This window comes from Anolis sagrei, chromosome 4, assembly GCF_037176765.1.
Source record: "Anolis sagrei isolate rAnoSag1 chromosome 4, rAnoSag1.mat, whole genome shotgun sequence".
Classification (NCBI taxonomy): Eukaryota; Metazoa; Chordata; class Lepidosauria; order Squamata; family Dactyloidae; genus Anolis; species Anolis sagrei.
The window spans coordinates 14,528,830-14,545,966 of record NC_090024.1 but is presented as its reverse complement, the minus strand read 5'-3'; the positions used below and the strand labels follow the sequence as shown (position 1 = coordinate 14,545,966).

The 17,137-nt window shown below is 41.8% G+C and overlaps 1 protein-coding gene across 4 annotated transcripts in view; it reads right to left on the bottom strand.

Annotated features, from left to right (window-relative positions):
* Positions 1-17,137, bottom strand: part of ZFAT (zinc finger and AT-hook domain containing) — a 185,476-nt gene that overhangs the window by 134,855 nt on the left and 33,484 nt on the right. For 2 of the 4 annotated variants that reach the window (XM_060775905.2, XM_067467275.1), the window contains exons 1-2: positions 14,493-14,674; positions 972-1,142 (exon numbers count right to left, since the gene is read on the bottom strand). In XM_060775905.2, coding sequence (XP_060631888.2) covers positions 972-1,142; positions 14,493-14,511 — 190 coding nt within the window. In that variant the 5' untranslated portion in view covers positions 14,512-14,674. Of the gene's footprint in view, positions 1-971; positions 1,143-14,492; positions 14,675-17,137 lie in introns of those variants that run through there. The other 2 variants (XM_067467276.1, XM_067467277.1) reach the window with 1 other exon arrangement.

Here is a 17,137-nt window from a genome sequence, read left to right as displayed (position 1 = left end):
GTTTGGGAACCACTGATTTAAGAGAAGCTGAAAGTGGAGAACCTAAAGCTCTAGGGAAAGATCTGGCCTTAGTGTGTTCCTCAGATGGTCCCCTTTTTCATTATCCCATTATCTGGCAACTTATTCACTTTTTGTCTGTTTCTATTCTAAAAGGTTGAAATAAACAATTCTAAAATCTATTTTACATATTTTGCACAGTCCTAAAGGTTGAAGTAAGGTTTTATTGGGTTGTTGTAGGTTTTTCGGATTGTATGGCCATGTTCGAGAAGCATTCTCTCCTGACGTTTCGCCTACATCTGTGGCAGGCATCTTCAGAGGTTGTGAGGTCTTCTGGAAACTAGGAAAATAAGGTTTTCTTGCTGAGCCTTTCAGCTACACTTTTTTTCAGTTTCAGGAGCAACTTGAGAAATTGCAAGTCACTTCTGGTGTGAGAAGACTTTCAGCTACACTAGAGTAGTATTTTGGTCCCATGTTTTTGCACTGAACCCTACATCCCCTTTTCTCTTTTTCCCCCCTGAAAACTGAACTCAAGAAGAGGTTTGCCATCCCTGATATAAACAAGCCCACAGTGGAAGCCAGGAGTGCTAATCTTTGCTGGGAGAAAATCAAGCTGACTTCCCTTGCAGATACCTACTGTGAAGTTGCTGAATTCATGCTTTATCTCTTTTTAAATAGAAGGAGTGAGATAAGTCCACCTGTGAAGTTATAGACGTTAAGCAAATACTTATAATTCATGAAACAAACAAATCCTCTGGCAGACTCGTGAAGCCATCAAAGCTTCCAACGCCTTACGCGGAGACATTTAATCACAGCAGTGGGAAAGTTTCATGAATTAGGCAAAGACTTGGCTGCTGTCGTGAATTAAGCACAAGCTCTGCTTGTTGCAAGACTGAAGCAATTTTTATAAATTTCACATAAGACACAGAATACCAGTAATAATAATTTGCATTTTTGCCATCTCCTGCCAGTACCTTCTCCGTTTTTATTGAGATTGCTGGGCGTTGTGAGAGGTCTGAGTGGAATAATGATGTCGTCCACTTTAATCCCTTCCTCTGAATGCTTCTCGGAGACGTGAGACAGCAGCTCCGACTGGTTCGGGGAAAATAAGTTACAGAGCTTACACATGAAGATAGATTTGTTCCCTGGAAAATAGAAAAGAAGTTTTAAAAATGGGTTATTAACATTTTTTGATTACAATAGTTCATTTGAAAATCCTTAACAGTATTCATGTTAAGCTCCTTTTTGGTGTTCCTTTGGCACCTGAGGTTTAAGCATTATGCTATAGCTATTTAAAAAAGTACAGCAAGCTCAGTCAGAAGGGGTTTAAAAAAAAATATATTAAAGTTGAATGGCTTAAAGCCACATATATGAGTTGGCGATAGGACTTGGCTCATTCACTGGTTTAGTACAACCCACGGAAACTCAAACTAGTTCAATGCAGTGCATAGCATGGGAACAAAAAGTGCCAAAAGAGCATATAATCTCAGCATTGTTATAAGATGACTAGAGTACATGTTTGTGCACTGTTTTCAAGTTAGCAACAACTTTCAAAGGACTAAAACTGCTGATTGCACTGACACGATAAATAAATAAATAAATAAACTGCTGATGATTGCTCCATAATAATGAGCACTGAGAGACAAGGAAGTTTTGGGCCCATTGAATATGCACTCATGAACAAACATTAACACAAGTCATTTAGCATTGTTATTGATTTATTGATTTACTATATTTGTATACCGCTCTTCTCAGCCCTCAGGGCGACTCAGAGCGGTTAACAAAGCAAATTCAATACATAAACATGATAAAAACAGTTAAAAACAAGTTAAAAGAATAACATAACCATCAATAAACATCATAACATCTCGTCTCGTCTCATAGTTAAAATCAAGATCCAGTCTCATCATCCAAATGTTCCATATTTCTATATTAGTTAAGCTGCCTATTCAAATGCCTGCTCAAGCAACCAAGTTTTCACTTTCCTCCGAAATGTGAACAGGGAGGGGGCTGGTCTAATTTCTGTGGGAAGGGTGTTCCACAGCTGAGGGGCCACCACTGAGAAGGCCCTGTCTCTTGTCCCCAACAACCGTTACTTGTGATGCAGGCGGGAGCGAGAGCAGGGCCTCCCCAGACGATCTTAACGTCCTAGCTGGTTCATAGGAGGAGATAGGTTGGACAGGTAAGTTGAGCCAGAACCGTTTAGGGCTTTTGATGCATTCATAACAACAACAACAAGAACAACAACACTTTATTTATATTCCACCCTATCTCCCCAAGGGGACTCGGGGCAGATCACAGTACACATACACGACAAACATTCAATGCAATTTGGAGAGACAGGACAGAACAGACAGAAAGGAGGTAGGCTGTGTTGACGTCCAGCTTTCAGTGTCTTTGGAGGTTGTGCTCAAATCCAGCTACAGGGGGTGCTGTTGCTCCATCCTCTATGATGAAGAGCCATCAGGACTTCCTCTTTCCTTTTGATCACCAGAATGTTCTGGTCTTTTGTTTGTTTTGTGCTATTGTATAATACCTCCCTCGCTTTTTAGTGGTACCTAATTTCTCTACTTACAGTTCTAAACTGTTTTCGAACTGCTTAGGTAAACAGTGAGCTGGGCTGACTGTCAGGTGCTCACCCTGACCTCGGCTTTGAACTGGCAACATTTCGGTTAGTAGACCTTATTGCTGCTGGTGGTGATTTACCGCCTGTGCTATAGCCCGGCCTTTTAATCTCTCTATGCTATTGCCATCCATATGCATATTTTGCACTTCCAAATAGGGGTAGATATTGTACTGCATGCAGCCCTCAGAGGTCGCTTTTCTGCCTTCCCAGCCCCAAGTCAACCCACCTTTTTAGAAATGGATGCAATTTTAGGACATTTTTGCCCCAAATGAAAGATATATGCCTAAAGGAGTAAAGCCGCCCCAAAATACTCCGTCCTCGCTCCCCAAAATTATTTATTTATTTATGTCCTATATTTATACCCCACCCTTCTCCCCCCAAAGGGGGACTCAGGGGGGCCTAACAAAAGCATCACTCAAGAGTAAAACCGTCTAATGCTATATTTTAATTGCTGGCAAAATGAAAAAAAAAGCTTTAAGTGCACTTTTTCAAATTACACTTCCATTTCTTGTTAGACTTGAAATTTCTAAAGCGCTTGTGTGTGTGTGTGTACCACTAATACAGAACTTTAACTTTTGTGTGAAATTGTATCTGAGAAAACAACTTTCAGTTGTTACTAAATAAATATACAAGATACCATTAAAAAAAAGCATCATACGATGCTAGCATCATAAAAACAACCACAGTACAATCAATTTTAATTGTTACTGTGAAGAAGTCATTGATACTATGTATAAGTTTAACTGTTAGAGTATATGTTTGTTTTTGTAACAGTAGCTAAGACTAGAGTTATCTGGTTTGAATCCACAGTGAGCGTTGCCAAGGAGACAGGGCAGGCTAGCTCAGGAGAGTGAGAAGTGGGTGGAGCCAAGGAGGAGAAGTTATCTGAGTCTTTGGAAAAGGGGCAGTTGGAGTCTGAGAGTCAGTGTGTGAGAGTGGAGGCTTGAAAAGCCTGGGAGAGAGATGTGTGTGAATAGCTGATGGTTTTTCAGTCTAGGAGGGCTGAAGGGAGAAACCTGACCAGTTTCTTTAGTTAAAGTAGACTAAAGGAAGCTTGTTAAGATCCCTAGTCGAGGAAGGACTAGAGATCAAGGAAAGATCAAATTGGAAGGCTATTCATATTAGGAAACATTGTTCACCAAAGTGCCTCACCTCAGTAAAAATTAATCACGAGCTGTGTCATCTAGAAGAGAGGACTGTGTTACAAACTAAGTTATATTCAAAGTTCTATAAGTTATTTAACAGCCTGCAACCATACGCTTTGTACACAATAAACTTGTTAACTTTTGTTGAAGACCGTCTCATCTCCATTAATCTGCGTCTGTAGAGCCAGATCTCATCAGTGGTACCTCCAATACCTCACGTTGCTGGCAGTTACCTTAAATTACAAATAACAATTGGCCTCCTCTATAACATATTCTTATCAACAATAGAGGCCTGAGATTAATTCCCTCCATAATCATCCACACCTGTACAATTGGTGCGTGCATCCTGTACAATTGGAGACAGAGGTGGGATCTTTAAAGATAAAATCCCTATACCCTGTCTATTGTTGGGTTTGCAATTGTACATTACAATTGGCCCGGCCATTGTTTTTAATTGTGTCATTGGGTGTTGTTAATTGTTATTGCTTTGTTTTTTGAGTTATTGTGTTGTTGTTGTTGCTGCTGTATTTTATTGTTGTATTTGGGCTCGGCCTCTTGTAAGCCGCACCGAGTCCTTCGGGAGATGGTAGCGGGGTACAAATAAAGGATTATTATTATTATTATTATTATTATTATTATTATTATTATTCCTGTCACTTTTTTGTAAAGGTTCTACCTGTATTGTACTTTTATTTAACCAAACTGCTTATTGAACAGATCCTCCTGCCAGTCACCATATTTTGAAGTTTTTAGTGGCAGTGGGAAAGGAAAGGAAATAACAAAGCCAAGTAGATATAGCTCATTTCAGAGCTCAAAGTCCTAAATCCAGGCATCTCTTACCCTAATGTGGAAAATGCACACTCCTGGTTAAGCCTTTGACTTATTATCCTGCCCTTTTCTCCCACCTCTTCTCTCACCCTTTGATTCTTACCCATTAAGCCAGACATTTCCCTGCAGAGATAAGTGCAATGTAAATGCAAGGATAAATGGAAAATAGTTTTATAGACTGTATAAAAATGATTACTATTACCGTCACCGTCACCATTTCTATTACTAAAGCTGCTGCAGAGCCCTTTAGCAGCTAAACAAATATCCTCTAGGTAACTGATAAATCAGTTGACAATTAAGACTAGGCGTCAACAGGACAATAACTGAAAGAGCCAATTAAAGTCATAGAATCAACTAAGCAATATTCAGAATTAAACATGAATAGAATTGATGATCAGGGAGTGGGTAATTAATTAAGAGGGAAGTCAACAGAGCGATTAATTAGACAATGAATTAAATATGCAGGGAATCAAAGAAGCTGTTAATCCATTAAGTATGCAGGTACGCCAAGAGTAAGGGAGGTGACACAACCCGAAAAACGGCGTGCTGCACGCAATCTTCTCCTTGTGCCTAACCAAACTAAAACCTAATTTACTATTCCAGTACCTTCTAATTTGATATGAAAGCATTTTGAAAATAAAAGTAGAATTGATCAACGGTTGTCACTGTATCACAAGTCTTTTAATATTTACCTCTCCTTGAGCTCCGGCTCTAAACATACTTATTAGATTAAGATCCATAGAAAGGTCACATAAACGTGACTTGCTTTCAAACACAGCTGGACTTTTAATTTCATCGTGCACAATTTGAATTTATCCAATTTATGCTGTACAAGACTATTAATAAAAATGCATGCATAAGTCTCGTCCTCCCATTGGGAAAGGGTTTCAAGTGTCAGGTTCCTTTTCCTCCCTTGAATTGTTTACACAGAAATGTGCAGCACTAAAAATAAGCATTTTTAAGAATGTGTGCAAAGACTTATTAGCCAAAAGTTCATGATGACTCTATTTTCCAACTGGAAAATAGAGGGAGAAAACGTGGAGGCCGTGACAGACTTTGTATTTCTAGGTACAAAGATTACTGCAGATGCAGACTGTGGCCAGGAAATCAGAAGACGCTTACTTCTTGGGAGGAGAGCAATGTCCAGTCTCGATAAAATAGTGAAGAGTAGAGACATCAGACTGGCAACAAAGATCCGTCTAGTCAAAGCCATGGTATTCCCTGTAGTAACCTATGGATGTGAGAGCTGGACCTTAGGGAAGGCTGAGCGAAGGAAGATCGATGCTTTTGAGCTGTGGTGTTGGAGGAAAGTGCTGAGAGTGCCTTGGACTGTGAGAAGATCCAACCAGTCCATCCTCCAGGAAATAAAGCCCGACTGCTCACTGGAGGGAAGGATACTAGAGACAAAGTTGAAGTACTTTGGCCACATCATGAGGAGACAGCAAAGCCTAGAGAAGACAATTATGCTGGGGTAGTGGAAGGCAAAAGGAAGAGGGGCCGACCAAGGGCAAGATGGATGGATGGCATCCTTGAAGTGACTGGACTGACCTTGAAGGAGCTGGGGGTGGTGACGGCCGACAGGGAGCTGTGGCGTGGGCTGGTCCATGAGGTCACGAAGAGTCGGAGACGACTGAACGAATGAACAACAACATGAACAACTTGATGACTCAACTGAAACTGTTGTATATTTGACATATCATGAGGATGTGGTCGAGCCGCAGCACCCCCTCCCCAAAACTTTATGACCTATAAAGAGACTTCAAGCAATATTTCTCTTTATTTCTAAACATTTCCCAAAGAATACAAATAGATTTATTTATGTATTTATTTACAGTATTTATATTCCGCCCTTCTCACCCTGCAGGGGACTCAGGGCGGATTACAATGTACATATACATGGCAAACACTCAATGCTACAGACACACAACATATATAGATAGACACTGAGAGGCTATTTAACATTCCAGCTTTTCGTGAGGGCATTCTGGCCACCATGGGAGCTGTCGCTTCACCGTTCATTTGTGACACTGATGAAGTACTTCCTCGTTCTTTGCATGCCAGCTGGAGATTTTTATGGCCTCGTAAATTAGTTAAATTAGCCTCCCCACATAAGTGGTACCTAAATTTCCTACTTGACAGATGCAACTGTCTTTTGGGTTGCAAAGGTCAACAGCAAGCTACCAGAGGCGGCCCTAGGAAATTTTCAATGGTAAGCAAACAGTATTTTGGTGCCCCCCCCCAACCAATCACTGATATATATATATATATATATATATATGTAGAGAGAGAGAGAGAGAGTGAGAGAGAGAGAGAGAGGCAGGCATGGACAAATTTTGGCCCTCCAGGTATTTTGGACATCCTACTGGTTGTTTGGAATTGTGGAAGTTGAAGTCCAAAACACATGGAGGGCCGAAGTCGGCCCATATATATATATATACACGCGCTAACCATCCCCTGCCAGTCTGGTCATCTTGAAAAGAAAGTAATGAGAAAGTTGGTTTCTAATATATGTAATTTCTTGATGCTTGTGGGTAAACAGTATTTCTTGTTGTTTCTTTGTCAGTATTGATGTAGTGATTGTCTGGTTTGCCTACTCTGGAACATAAAACATATCATTGTCCTTCTTTAGGGATCCCTTTCAAATCTATGATATTATATCTTCCATGTGTGTGTGTGTGTGTTTGAATCCTATAGATCTATCTATATCTATGGCAGGATGGCTCTTTATCAGGAGGGCTTTGATTGTTTTCTTGTTCTGGTGAAGGGAGTTGGTCTGGATGGCCATAAGGCAGCATTTCTCAACCTGGGGGTTGAGACCCCTGGGGGGATCATGAGGGGGTGTCAGAAGGGTTGCCAAAGACCACCGGAAAACAGTGTTTTCTGTTGGTCATGGGGGATTCAATGTGGGAAGTTTGGCCCCGTTCTATCGTTAGTGGGGTTCAGAATGTTCTTTGATTGTAAGTGAACTATAAATTCCAGTAACTACAACTCCCAAATGTCAAGATCTATCCCGCCCCCCAAACTTCACCAGTGTTCACATTTGGGCACATGGAGTATTTGTGCCAAGTTTGATCTAAATCCTTCATTGTTTGAGTGCACAGTGCTCTCTGGGTGTAGGTGAACTACAACTCCAAAACTCAAGATCAATGCCCACCAAACCCTTTCAGTATTTTCTGTTGGCCATGGGAGTCCTGTGTGCCAAATTTGGTTCAATTCCATCACTGGTGGAGTTCAGAATGCTCTTTGATTGTAGTTAACTATAATCGCAGCAACTACAATTCCCAAATGACCCTGGAAGGAGGGCCAAAATTGGCCCAGGCCTATGTATGTATATGTATGTGTGTGTGTGTGTGTGTGTATATACATACACACACACACACACACACACATATATATACACACACACACACACACGGAGCAGCACAGGAGTGAGGAGGAGGCTGCTGCCAAAGAGGGCCTCAGCAGCGGCAGCTTCCCCCTCGCCCCTCTGTTGCTCCGTCATCCTTCCTCCCCAGGCTGGGCGCCAGGCTTGGGAGCCCAGCCTGGCAAGGAAGGGACCCTTTTAGACACGGAGCAGCAAAGGGGCGAGGAGGAGGCTGCTGCCGAAGAGGGGCTCAGCGGCAGCAGCTTTCCCCTCGCCCCTTTGCTGCTCCGTGCGCCTTCCTCCCCAGGCTGCGCGCCAGGCTTGGGAGCCCAGCCTGGCGCGAGGAAGGGATGCTTTTCGCTATAGAGCAGCAGAGGGGCGAGGAGGAGGCTACTGCTGAAGAGGGCCTCAGCAGCGGCAGCTTCCCCCTCACCCCTCTGTTGCTCTGTCCTACCTCCTCCCCAGTCTGGGCGCCAGGCTTGGGAGCCCAGCCTGGCGAGGAAGGGACTCTTTTAGACACGGAGCAGCAAAGGGGCGAGGAGGAGGCTGCTGCCGAAGTGCGCCCCTGGGGGAAATGAAGTGTTCCGCAATGGCTTACTTCGCGTAACGGTTGAGCCGCCCCTGCAAGCTACACAAATGTTTTGAAATGTCGAAGCTGCTAGAGGCTCCAGAAGTACCTAGCAGCAGTCGTACCCTAAAACTTTATTAAATCTAACCTTTTAATAAATGTATCAAATTGATATTTTGTGTGTAACTTGTATTATTTGTATATTGTGTCCATTCTAAATGTATCCACTATATCTTTAAGGCAGCTATCTCCCCATGCCCTCAGTTTGCATGATCCCTTGGGAACAGAGATCACGTCCAGGGTCCCTCCAGCTATTTCCAAAGTCAGATAATATCAGGACATTTGTGCGTGTGCGCCCAACAGATGATCCCCTTTGTCACTAAGATGAGCTCAGGTCATTTGTCCATTTAACTGAGGCTGAGAGCTTGATGCTCCCATGGAAGAGAAGTCTCAACAAATATGAATTCATTAATTCCCTCCATGGGCACCCAAGCCCCTGATTATTTGGAATCGTCACTCTTTCTCTTTTGAGTCTTGCACCTTTGTCTGTATGTCTGTCTTTCGTGTTCCTCCTTTCCTTCCTTCTTGGAAGACCTTTGTTGTGCATCCTGTTGTAAATGCACCATTTGCATCATTCCAATTTTTCAAATCCAAGATCTCTGCTTCAATTAAAAGATGGATAGCAGATTTGTGATAGCATGGCTGGCTACCTAGAAGAACTGTTTAAGACAATAGTTTACAATTTAAGTCTGGATAGTGAGAGTCTACAAGACACCTTATGAAAGTAAGATTTCACAACCAATTTTGAAAGAGTAATTAGTTAATATAAAGTTTTAACAAGACTGGGGTGTGAGTATAAGCAAGGTTTTAGAGATTAACAAGGAAAAATATAGTTATGTACATTTTTCCTTGAAACCAAGGATCAAAACTGCTGGGCTTGGGTTCTCTTCTCTCTGCTTGGCTTCTGATGTCTTAAGCTTCTTGAGCTGGAGGCCTGAGGCTTTTTCTCTGCCTTACTCTCAAAACACCTTTAGTTTTCTTATTTCTTGTTCTCCTTTACTGCAAATGTTCTCCCTAGAAAATGCTTTTCTTTTAACATTTCCCTTTGAAACATTGTCTGGAAAATACTTTAAACAACATTAGGACCTTTTCTTGCTGGAAGCAACTCAAAATCCTGAATTAACCATTGAGTTGAAGGTATCTATTTTTCTCACAGCTGGAAACTTAAAAATACTTGTTAAGCCCTTCCACACCGCCATATACCCCAGAATATCAAGGCAGATAATCCGCTTTGAACTAGGTTATCTGAGTCCACACTGACATACAATACAGTTCAAAGCAGATAATGTGGAAGGACAAAGTTGAGGTTTACTGTTTACTAATATCCTGGACTTATTATATAAAATTTACTCCTGCTTTTTGTGTCGCATTAAGTCTTTTCCAACTTATGGCAACTCTGAAGAGAACCAATTCCAGAGTTTTCTTGGGAAGATTTGTTCCGAAGAGAGTTGTGTTGGCCGTCCTCTGAGGCTGAGAAAATGTGACTTGTCCCAGGTCACCCAGCAAATGCTTTCTAGTAATTCCAACAATCAGTTATCACATAAGGACCAAAACACATCGCTATTTATATCTGTAGAAAGTTATAGCACGCAGAGAAAAACAGAAATATAGACTTATCTCTGTCAGAAAAGTTAACACAAAGAGTCAAGAAACTGGATGAAGAATTGGGCACAGACAACTTTACAGAAACCTGGTTCAGCTTTATTTGCTATGCAAATCAATCATATTTCATATTCATTCAATATGAAAAAAAACATGTTTTTGCTTTATTTTTAAAAATTATTGTAAGTTGTCTGAAATTACAACTTGGGAGAGTGGAAGGATACAAATACAACTATATTTCCATTCTATTCTATCCAATTTGTCATCAATCCACTTCTCTGGGCTTCACGTAAATCTACCATTTGCCAAAATATACAAATCTGTATTTTCTTTTCCATTTTTGGCCAAATGGATTAACCATTGGTTCATCCGATCACAACAACAACAATGCTTTATAAATGTTTAATTTGGAACTGAATTCATTCTGACAGCAAGATGGCCAGGCAGGATCACAAGAAACATGCAAAATCGCCCACTATCGACAGAACAGAAAACATGTCTCTTTTCCATCTCTTATACAGTCTCATTTTTGATGGGGAACTCTTGTCGATAAAATGTGATCAGTACAATCATATGAACTCAGTGACACTTAAATTCAAGCAAATGCACATACCACAGAAGCATAAATGTAGCAGTCTAGTTGATTAAATGAGCAGTTAGAGAAAAGATTTAATCTGCAATTGCGGGTATATAATGAGAATTGTCTAAAGAGGAGACTTATTTTCTGAATCTACCTACATTTTTGTGTGTATTCTCAGGCCACACCTATACTGACATATACAATCCAGATTATACATAAAGTTGTGTTGGAGGACCTAGACGTTCTTAGAAAAATGTTGTCATATTAAATATATATTTTATGAGGTTTTATATGTGTCCTCCATCCTGAACTTCAGCAAATGTGGAAGGCTCTCTCTGGTGGCTTCCTCTAGGAATAGCTTTTCTCATTTCCACCAGCAGAAATCCTCAGCACTACTTCGGATCTAGTCCAATTATCTGCAGAATGGTTAAATCAGTGATTTGGCTGATTGTGTCTTTTAAAGTTGAGAGGTCAAAATAGCCTACTTTTTTATTTGGCTAATTTGTAGAATTTATAGTTAAATGTCAACCCTACTTTTCCACCTAAAACAGCAACCAAGGAGGCTGACAAGTATTCAAACAAAATGTAACACAATCTATATAAATAAAATGTAATGTTCGTTTGTGGGATTAACATAACTCAAAAATCACTGGACGAATTGCCGCCAAATTTGGACACAAGACACCTACTAACCCAAGTAGTGACCATCACTCAAAAATGCAGGATGTATTTTCATTCACTGGACCAAATTTGGCACAAATACACAATATGCCAACATTTGAATACTGGTGGGGTTTGGGGGGCACTGATTTTGTCATTAGGGAGTTGTAGTTGCTGGGATTTATACTTAACATACAATCAAAGAGCATTCTGAACTCCACCAATGATGGAATTGAACCAATCTTGCCACACAGAACTCCCATGGCCAACAGAAAATACTGGAACGGTTTGGTGGACATTGACCTTGATTTTGGGAGTTGTAGTTCACCTACATCCAGAGAGCACTGTGGACTCAAACAATGATGGATAATGACCAAACTTGGCACGAATTCTCCATTTGCCCAAATATGAACACAGATGGAGTTTGGGGAAAATAGACCTTGACATTTGTGAGTTGTAGTTACTTGGTTTTATAGCTCACCTCCAGTATTTTCTGTTGGTAATGGGAGTTCTGTGTGCCAAGTTTGGTTCCATTCCATCATTGATGGAGTTCAGAATGCTCTTTGATTGGAGGTGAACTATAAAACCCAGCAACTACAACTTCCGAATGACAAAATAATAATTTTTTGAGTGATAGTCACTCCTTGTGTTGTGAGACATTTTGTTGCCAAATTTGGTGTGATTTCGTTCATTGGTTCTTTAGTTTTCAAGGTACTCATTATACACAGAGCGTTTATATATATAGATAGATAGATAAACCTATTTTTATGGATGTTTGAAAATGTTATTTATTGTTTGCATTGAATTCTTGCTGTTAGCCGTTCATGGTTTTATATGTATTTTAACTTATTGTTTTGTGGATGTTGTTTTATAATGTTACTTATTGTTTGCCTTGAATTCTTGCTGTTAGCCGTTCATGGTTTTATATGTATTTTAACTTATTGTTTTGTGGATGTTGTTTTATAATGTTACTTATTGTTTGCCTTGAATTCTTGCTGTTAGCCGTTCATGGTTTTATATGTATTTTAACTTATTGTTTTGTGGATGTTGTTTTATAATGTTACTTATTGTTTGAATTGAATTCTTGCTGTTAGCCGTTCATGGTTTTATATGTATTTTAACTTATTGTTTTGTGGATGTTGTTTGAAAATGTTATTTATTGTTTGCATTGAATTCTTGCTGTTAGCCATTCTGAGTCTCTCCGTGGAGGTAGAGAAGAATGGGTTATAAAAGTTCTAAATAAATAAAATAAATAACATTAGTCTGGCATTTAGTCTGGCAGTATAAACTCATATAATGCCGTGCAGTTGTTCATCAGCTCAAGCAGCCAGCGCCTTACTTTGGGACCAAAGTTCTTGATTTGTTCCATCCGTAGATCATTACTGCTCAAGCAGGGAGCTTTGAGACTGTAGAACAGAAGCTCTCCGAAGCTCTAGGTGCTCTTACTGCCTATTACAGGGAAAACCAGCTGATCACCAACCCATCCAAAACACAGACATGTGCCTTTCATCTCAAGAACAGAGAAGCATCTGAAGGTCACCTGGGAAGGAATCCCACTGGAGCATTGCAGCGCACCCAAATACCTGGGAGTCACTCTGGACCGTTCCCTTACCTACAAGAAGTACTGCCTGTGCCTGAACATCAAGCAAAAAGTGGGTGCTAGAAACAATATCATACGAAAGCTGACTGGCACAACCTGGGGATCACAACCAGATACAATGAAGACATCTGCCCTTGAGCTATGCTACTCTGCTGCTGAGTATGCATGCCCAGTGTGGAACACATCTCACCACGCTAAAACTGTGGATGTGGCTCTTAATGAGACATGCCGCATTATCACAGGGTGTCTGCGCCCCACACCACTGGAGAAATTACACTGCTTAGCCGGTATTGCACCACCTGACATCCGCCAGGAAGTAGCAGCCAATAGTGAAAGGACTAAGGCAGAGACATCTCCAGCTCATTCCCTGTTTGGGTATCAGCCAGCATGTCAACTACTTAAATCTAGAAATAGTTTTCTAAGATCTACAGAGACACTTGCTGGAACACCTCAGCAAGCGAGAGTCCAAAAGTGGCAGGCTCAAACCCAGCACCTCAACCAATGGCTGATACCAAATGAGAGACTCCCTCCTGGGCACACAGAAGACTGGGCGACTTGGAAGGCATTGAACAGACTGCGCTCTGGCACCACGAGATGCAGAGCCAACCTTCAGAAATGAGGCTACAAAGTGGAATCCACGACATGCGAGTGTGGAGAGGAGCAAACCACTGACCACCTGCTGCAATGCAACCTGAGCCCTGCCACATGCACAATGGAGGACCTTTTTGCAGCAACACCAGAGGCACTCCAAGTGGCCAGATACTGGTCAAAGGACATTTAACCAGCTACCAAACTCACAAGTTGTGTATTTTTCTGTTTGTTTGCTTTGTTCTGTTAGAAATGTAATATAATGGACTGGTTGCTCTGACACGACAAATAAATAAATAACTCATATAATCCAGTTCAGAGCAGATAATGTGATTAATTTATCATTCTACTCCCTTTAAAGCAGGCCTGAGCCAACTTGGGCCCTCCAGGTGTTTTGGACTTCAACTCCCACAATTCCTAACAGTCTATGGCTGCTAGGAATTGTGGGAGTTGAAGTCCAAAACACCTGGAGGGCCCAAGTTGGCCCAGGCCTGCTCTAGATGCCCTGACACACTTTGAAAAGCATTGGACTGAGCTGTCAGAAAGAAGAGGCCACTGCGCAGGCGCACGAAAAGGTCCGAACTGCTTCCCCTCCTTGGAAGACAACACATTCAACGGTCACTGAAACTCTATAGAGCTCTATCAAAGAGTTCTGCAACAGCTATGCGTCATTTCCGGCTGCGTTCCCATCCCTAGCCACCATTTGCGGGGCCGAGCTACTGCTTTCCTAACATTCTCCACTCAAGCTTCGAATGGGAACCCGAAGTGTTGTTTACTTCTGTTAGTTCCTCATCCTCTTTGGTCTCTTTCACTTTCCTTCGAATCCCTCCGCCGTTCTCTTTTCCGAGTCGGCTTTCCTCTTTCTCTCTCTTACCTGTCGAAGGCCCTTCCATAGCGAACAGGAGGTTTGGAAGCTGTGGGGAAATGGAAGGGATTAAAAGCCCGGCTAGGCAAGGATTATGGCGAATCTGCTGCGTCCGACAGGGTAGCTGCGACTCCTTCGCGTGACGTCAAAAGCGCGCGCAGGGACGAGGCGGTGGGACGCGTAGGAAGAGGGAGAGGCGCGCACTCCCGTCTTCCCTCCCTGATGAGCATGCGCGCCGCGTGGCCAATAGAAAGGGCGGATTGGGACAAAGCGAGAGGCGATTGGTTGAAGGGCTTTGGACTTCAACTCCCAGAGTGGTTGCTCATTGGCCGCCGCAGCTGAGGCTTCTGGGAATTGAAGTTTTATTTTGCCTCTTGGTTTTATTTCTCTTGGACCCTCTAAACCAGGCATGGGCCAACTTCGGTCCTCCTTCCAGGTGTTTTGGACTTCAACTCCCACAATTTCTAACAGCCGGCTGTTATGAATTGTGGGAGTTGAAGTCCAAAACACCTGGAGAGCCCAAGTTGGCCCAGGCTTGCTTAAAAGGGAATAGAATTATCTATCTAATCTATCTATCTAATCTATCTATCTGTCTGTCTGTCTATCTAATCTATCTATCTAATCTATCTATCCTATCTATCTAATCTATCTATTTAATCTATCTATTCTATCTATCTATCTAATCTGTCTAATCTATCTATCTAATCTGTCTATCTAATCTATCTAATCTAATCTATCTATCTATGTAATCTATCTAATCTATCTATCTAATCTAATCTATCTATCTAATCTAACTAATCTATCTAATCTAATCTGTCTATCTAATCTATCTAATCTATCTATCTGATCTATCTATCTAATCTATCTATCTAATCTATCTGTCTAATCTATCTATCTTATCTATCTATCGATCGATCGATCGATCGTGTCAGGAGCAAGCCAAACAGTTGTATTGCATTTTTTAACAAACAAACAAACAAAACACAAAGTTTGCAAGTTTGGTAGTTGATTAAATGTCCTTTGACCAGTAGCTGGCCACTTGGAGTGCCTCTGCTGTTGCTTTAAGAAGGTCCTCCATTGTGCATGTAGCAGAACTTATAGTATCTCCCTCGATGGACTGTCACTTTGTCGTGGTGAGGGGGCTTGCGTGTTCCAATGAACCTGCGGGCACAACAACTAGAGTCGTGCACTCCCAGGAGTGGCCGCGGGGGAGGTTCTAGGCCAAGCACAGTCCGAAGACCCAAAGACCTCAACGGTGGAGCAGGCGGAGGATAATATGGTACATGTTACAATAGCTGTGAAGGCGGAAGAAGGCTGCAACAGATTGAAAAGCCATGGCCATTATGTTAAACTACACCACCAGTGGAACCTCACTCTGTGAAGACTGTGTATTGATTGGTTGTGCACTGACCTCCACACATTAAAAATAACTCACGCACAAGCTTCTTCCAAAGAAAACAAAAACCCAACACCGACCGAGACCACCTTCCACCTGGAAACCAATGCCCTCAGTACGGGAGAAGATGCAGATCAAGAATAGGGCTCGACAGTCACCTACGGACCCACCAGAATACTGATCCTGGAAAACTATCCTACTCGGCCAACGAGGGATTGCCTAACCTAACTTGTAGCAGGGCTCAGGTTGCATTGCAGCAGTGGTTTGCTCTTCTCCACACTCGTGGATGTCGTGGATTCCAGTTTGTAGCCAATTTGATTTAAGTCGTTGACGTGCTGGCTGATACCCAAACAAGGGATGAGCTGGTTTAAGTCTCACTTATCCAACATAAACAGGCCGGCAGAACATTGGATAAGCAAAAATGTTGGCTAATAGGGAGGGAGTAAGAAAAGGCTCTTATAAACGTCAAATTATGTTGTTGTTTTTTTACAAATTAAGCACCAAAACATGATGTTCTTCAACAAATTAACAGAAAAAGCAGTTCAATACACAGCAACGTGATGTAGTAATTACTGTATTTATGAATTTAGCACCAAAACATTGCAATGTGTTGAAACAGGTGTGGACCCAGGCAGGAGGCAGACTGCATTGGTTAATACGGAATGTTGGATGAACTAAGGTTGGTTAAGTGAGACTCTATTATACTTACAAATGTCACTCGACTCCTGAAACAATTCCATCAGCATTGCCTCTGAAAAATCCTGCAAAGCTCTTGAGAAGACACTGCTGGACTGGCCACATTGTTCAAATGCCCAAAGATCACCATCTTTGCAAAGCAGTTACTATACTATAATGGGAAACAATGTCGGTGGACAGAAAGAGATTTAAAGATGGGCTTAAAGCCAACCTTAAAAGCTGTGGCATAAACACTGAGAACTGGGAAGCCCTGGCCCTTGAGCGCTCTGATGGAGGTCAGCTGTTACCATCAGTGCTGTATAATTTGAAGAGGCACGAATGGAGGACGAAAGGGAGGAGCAATGGGTTGAAGTTGCAGAGAAAGTGTTTCCAGTTAGACTTTATGAAATATCTACTGAATGTAAGAACTGTCTGGCAGTGGAATGTGCTGCCTTGGAGTGTGGTGAAGCCTCCTTCTCTGGCGATTGCTGGCCTTCTGTTGGGGGTGCTTTAATAGTATTTGCCTGCATGAGAGTGATGTTGGACGGGATGGTGGTCTCTTCCACCTCTATCTATGATTCTA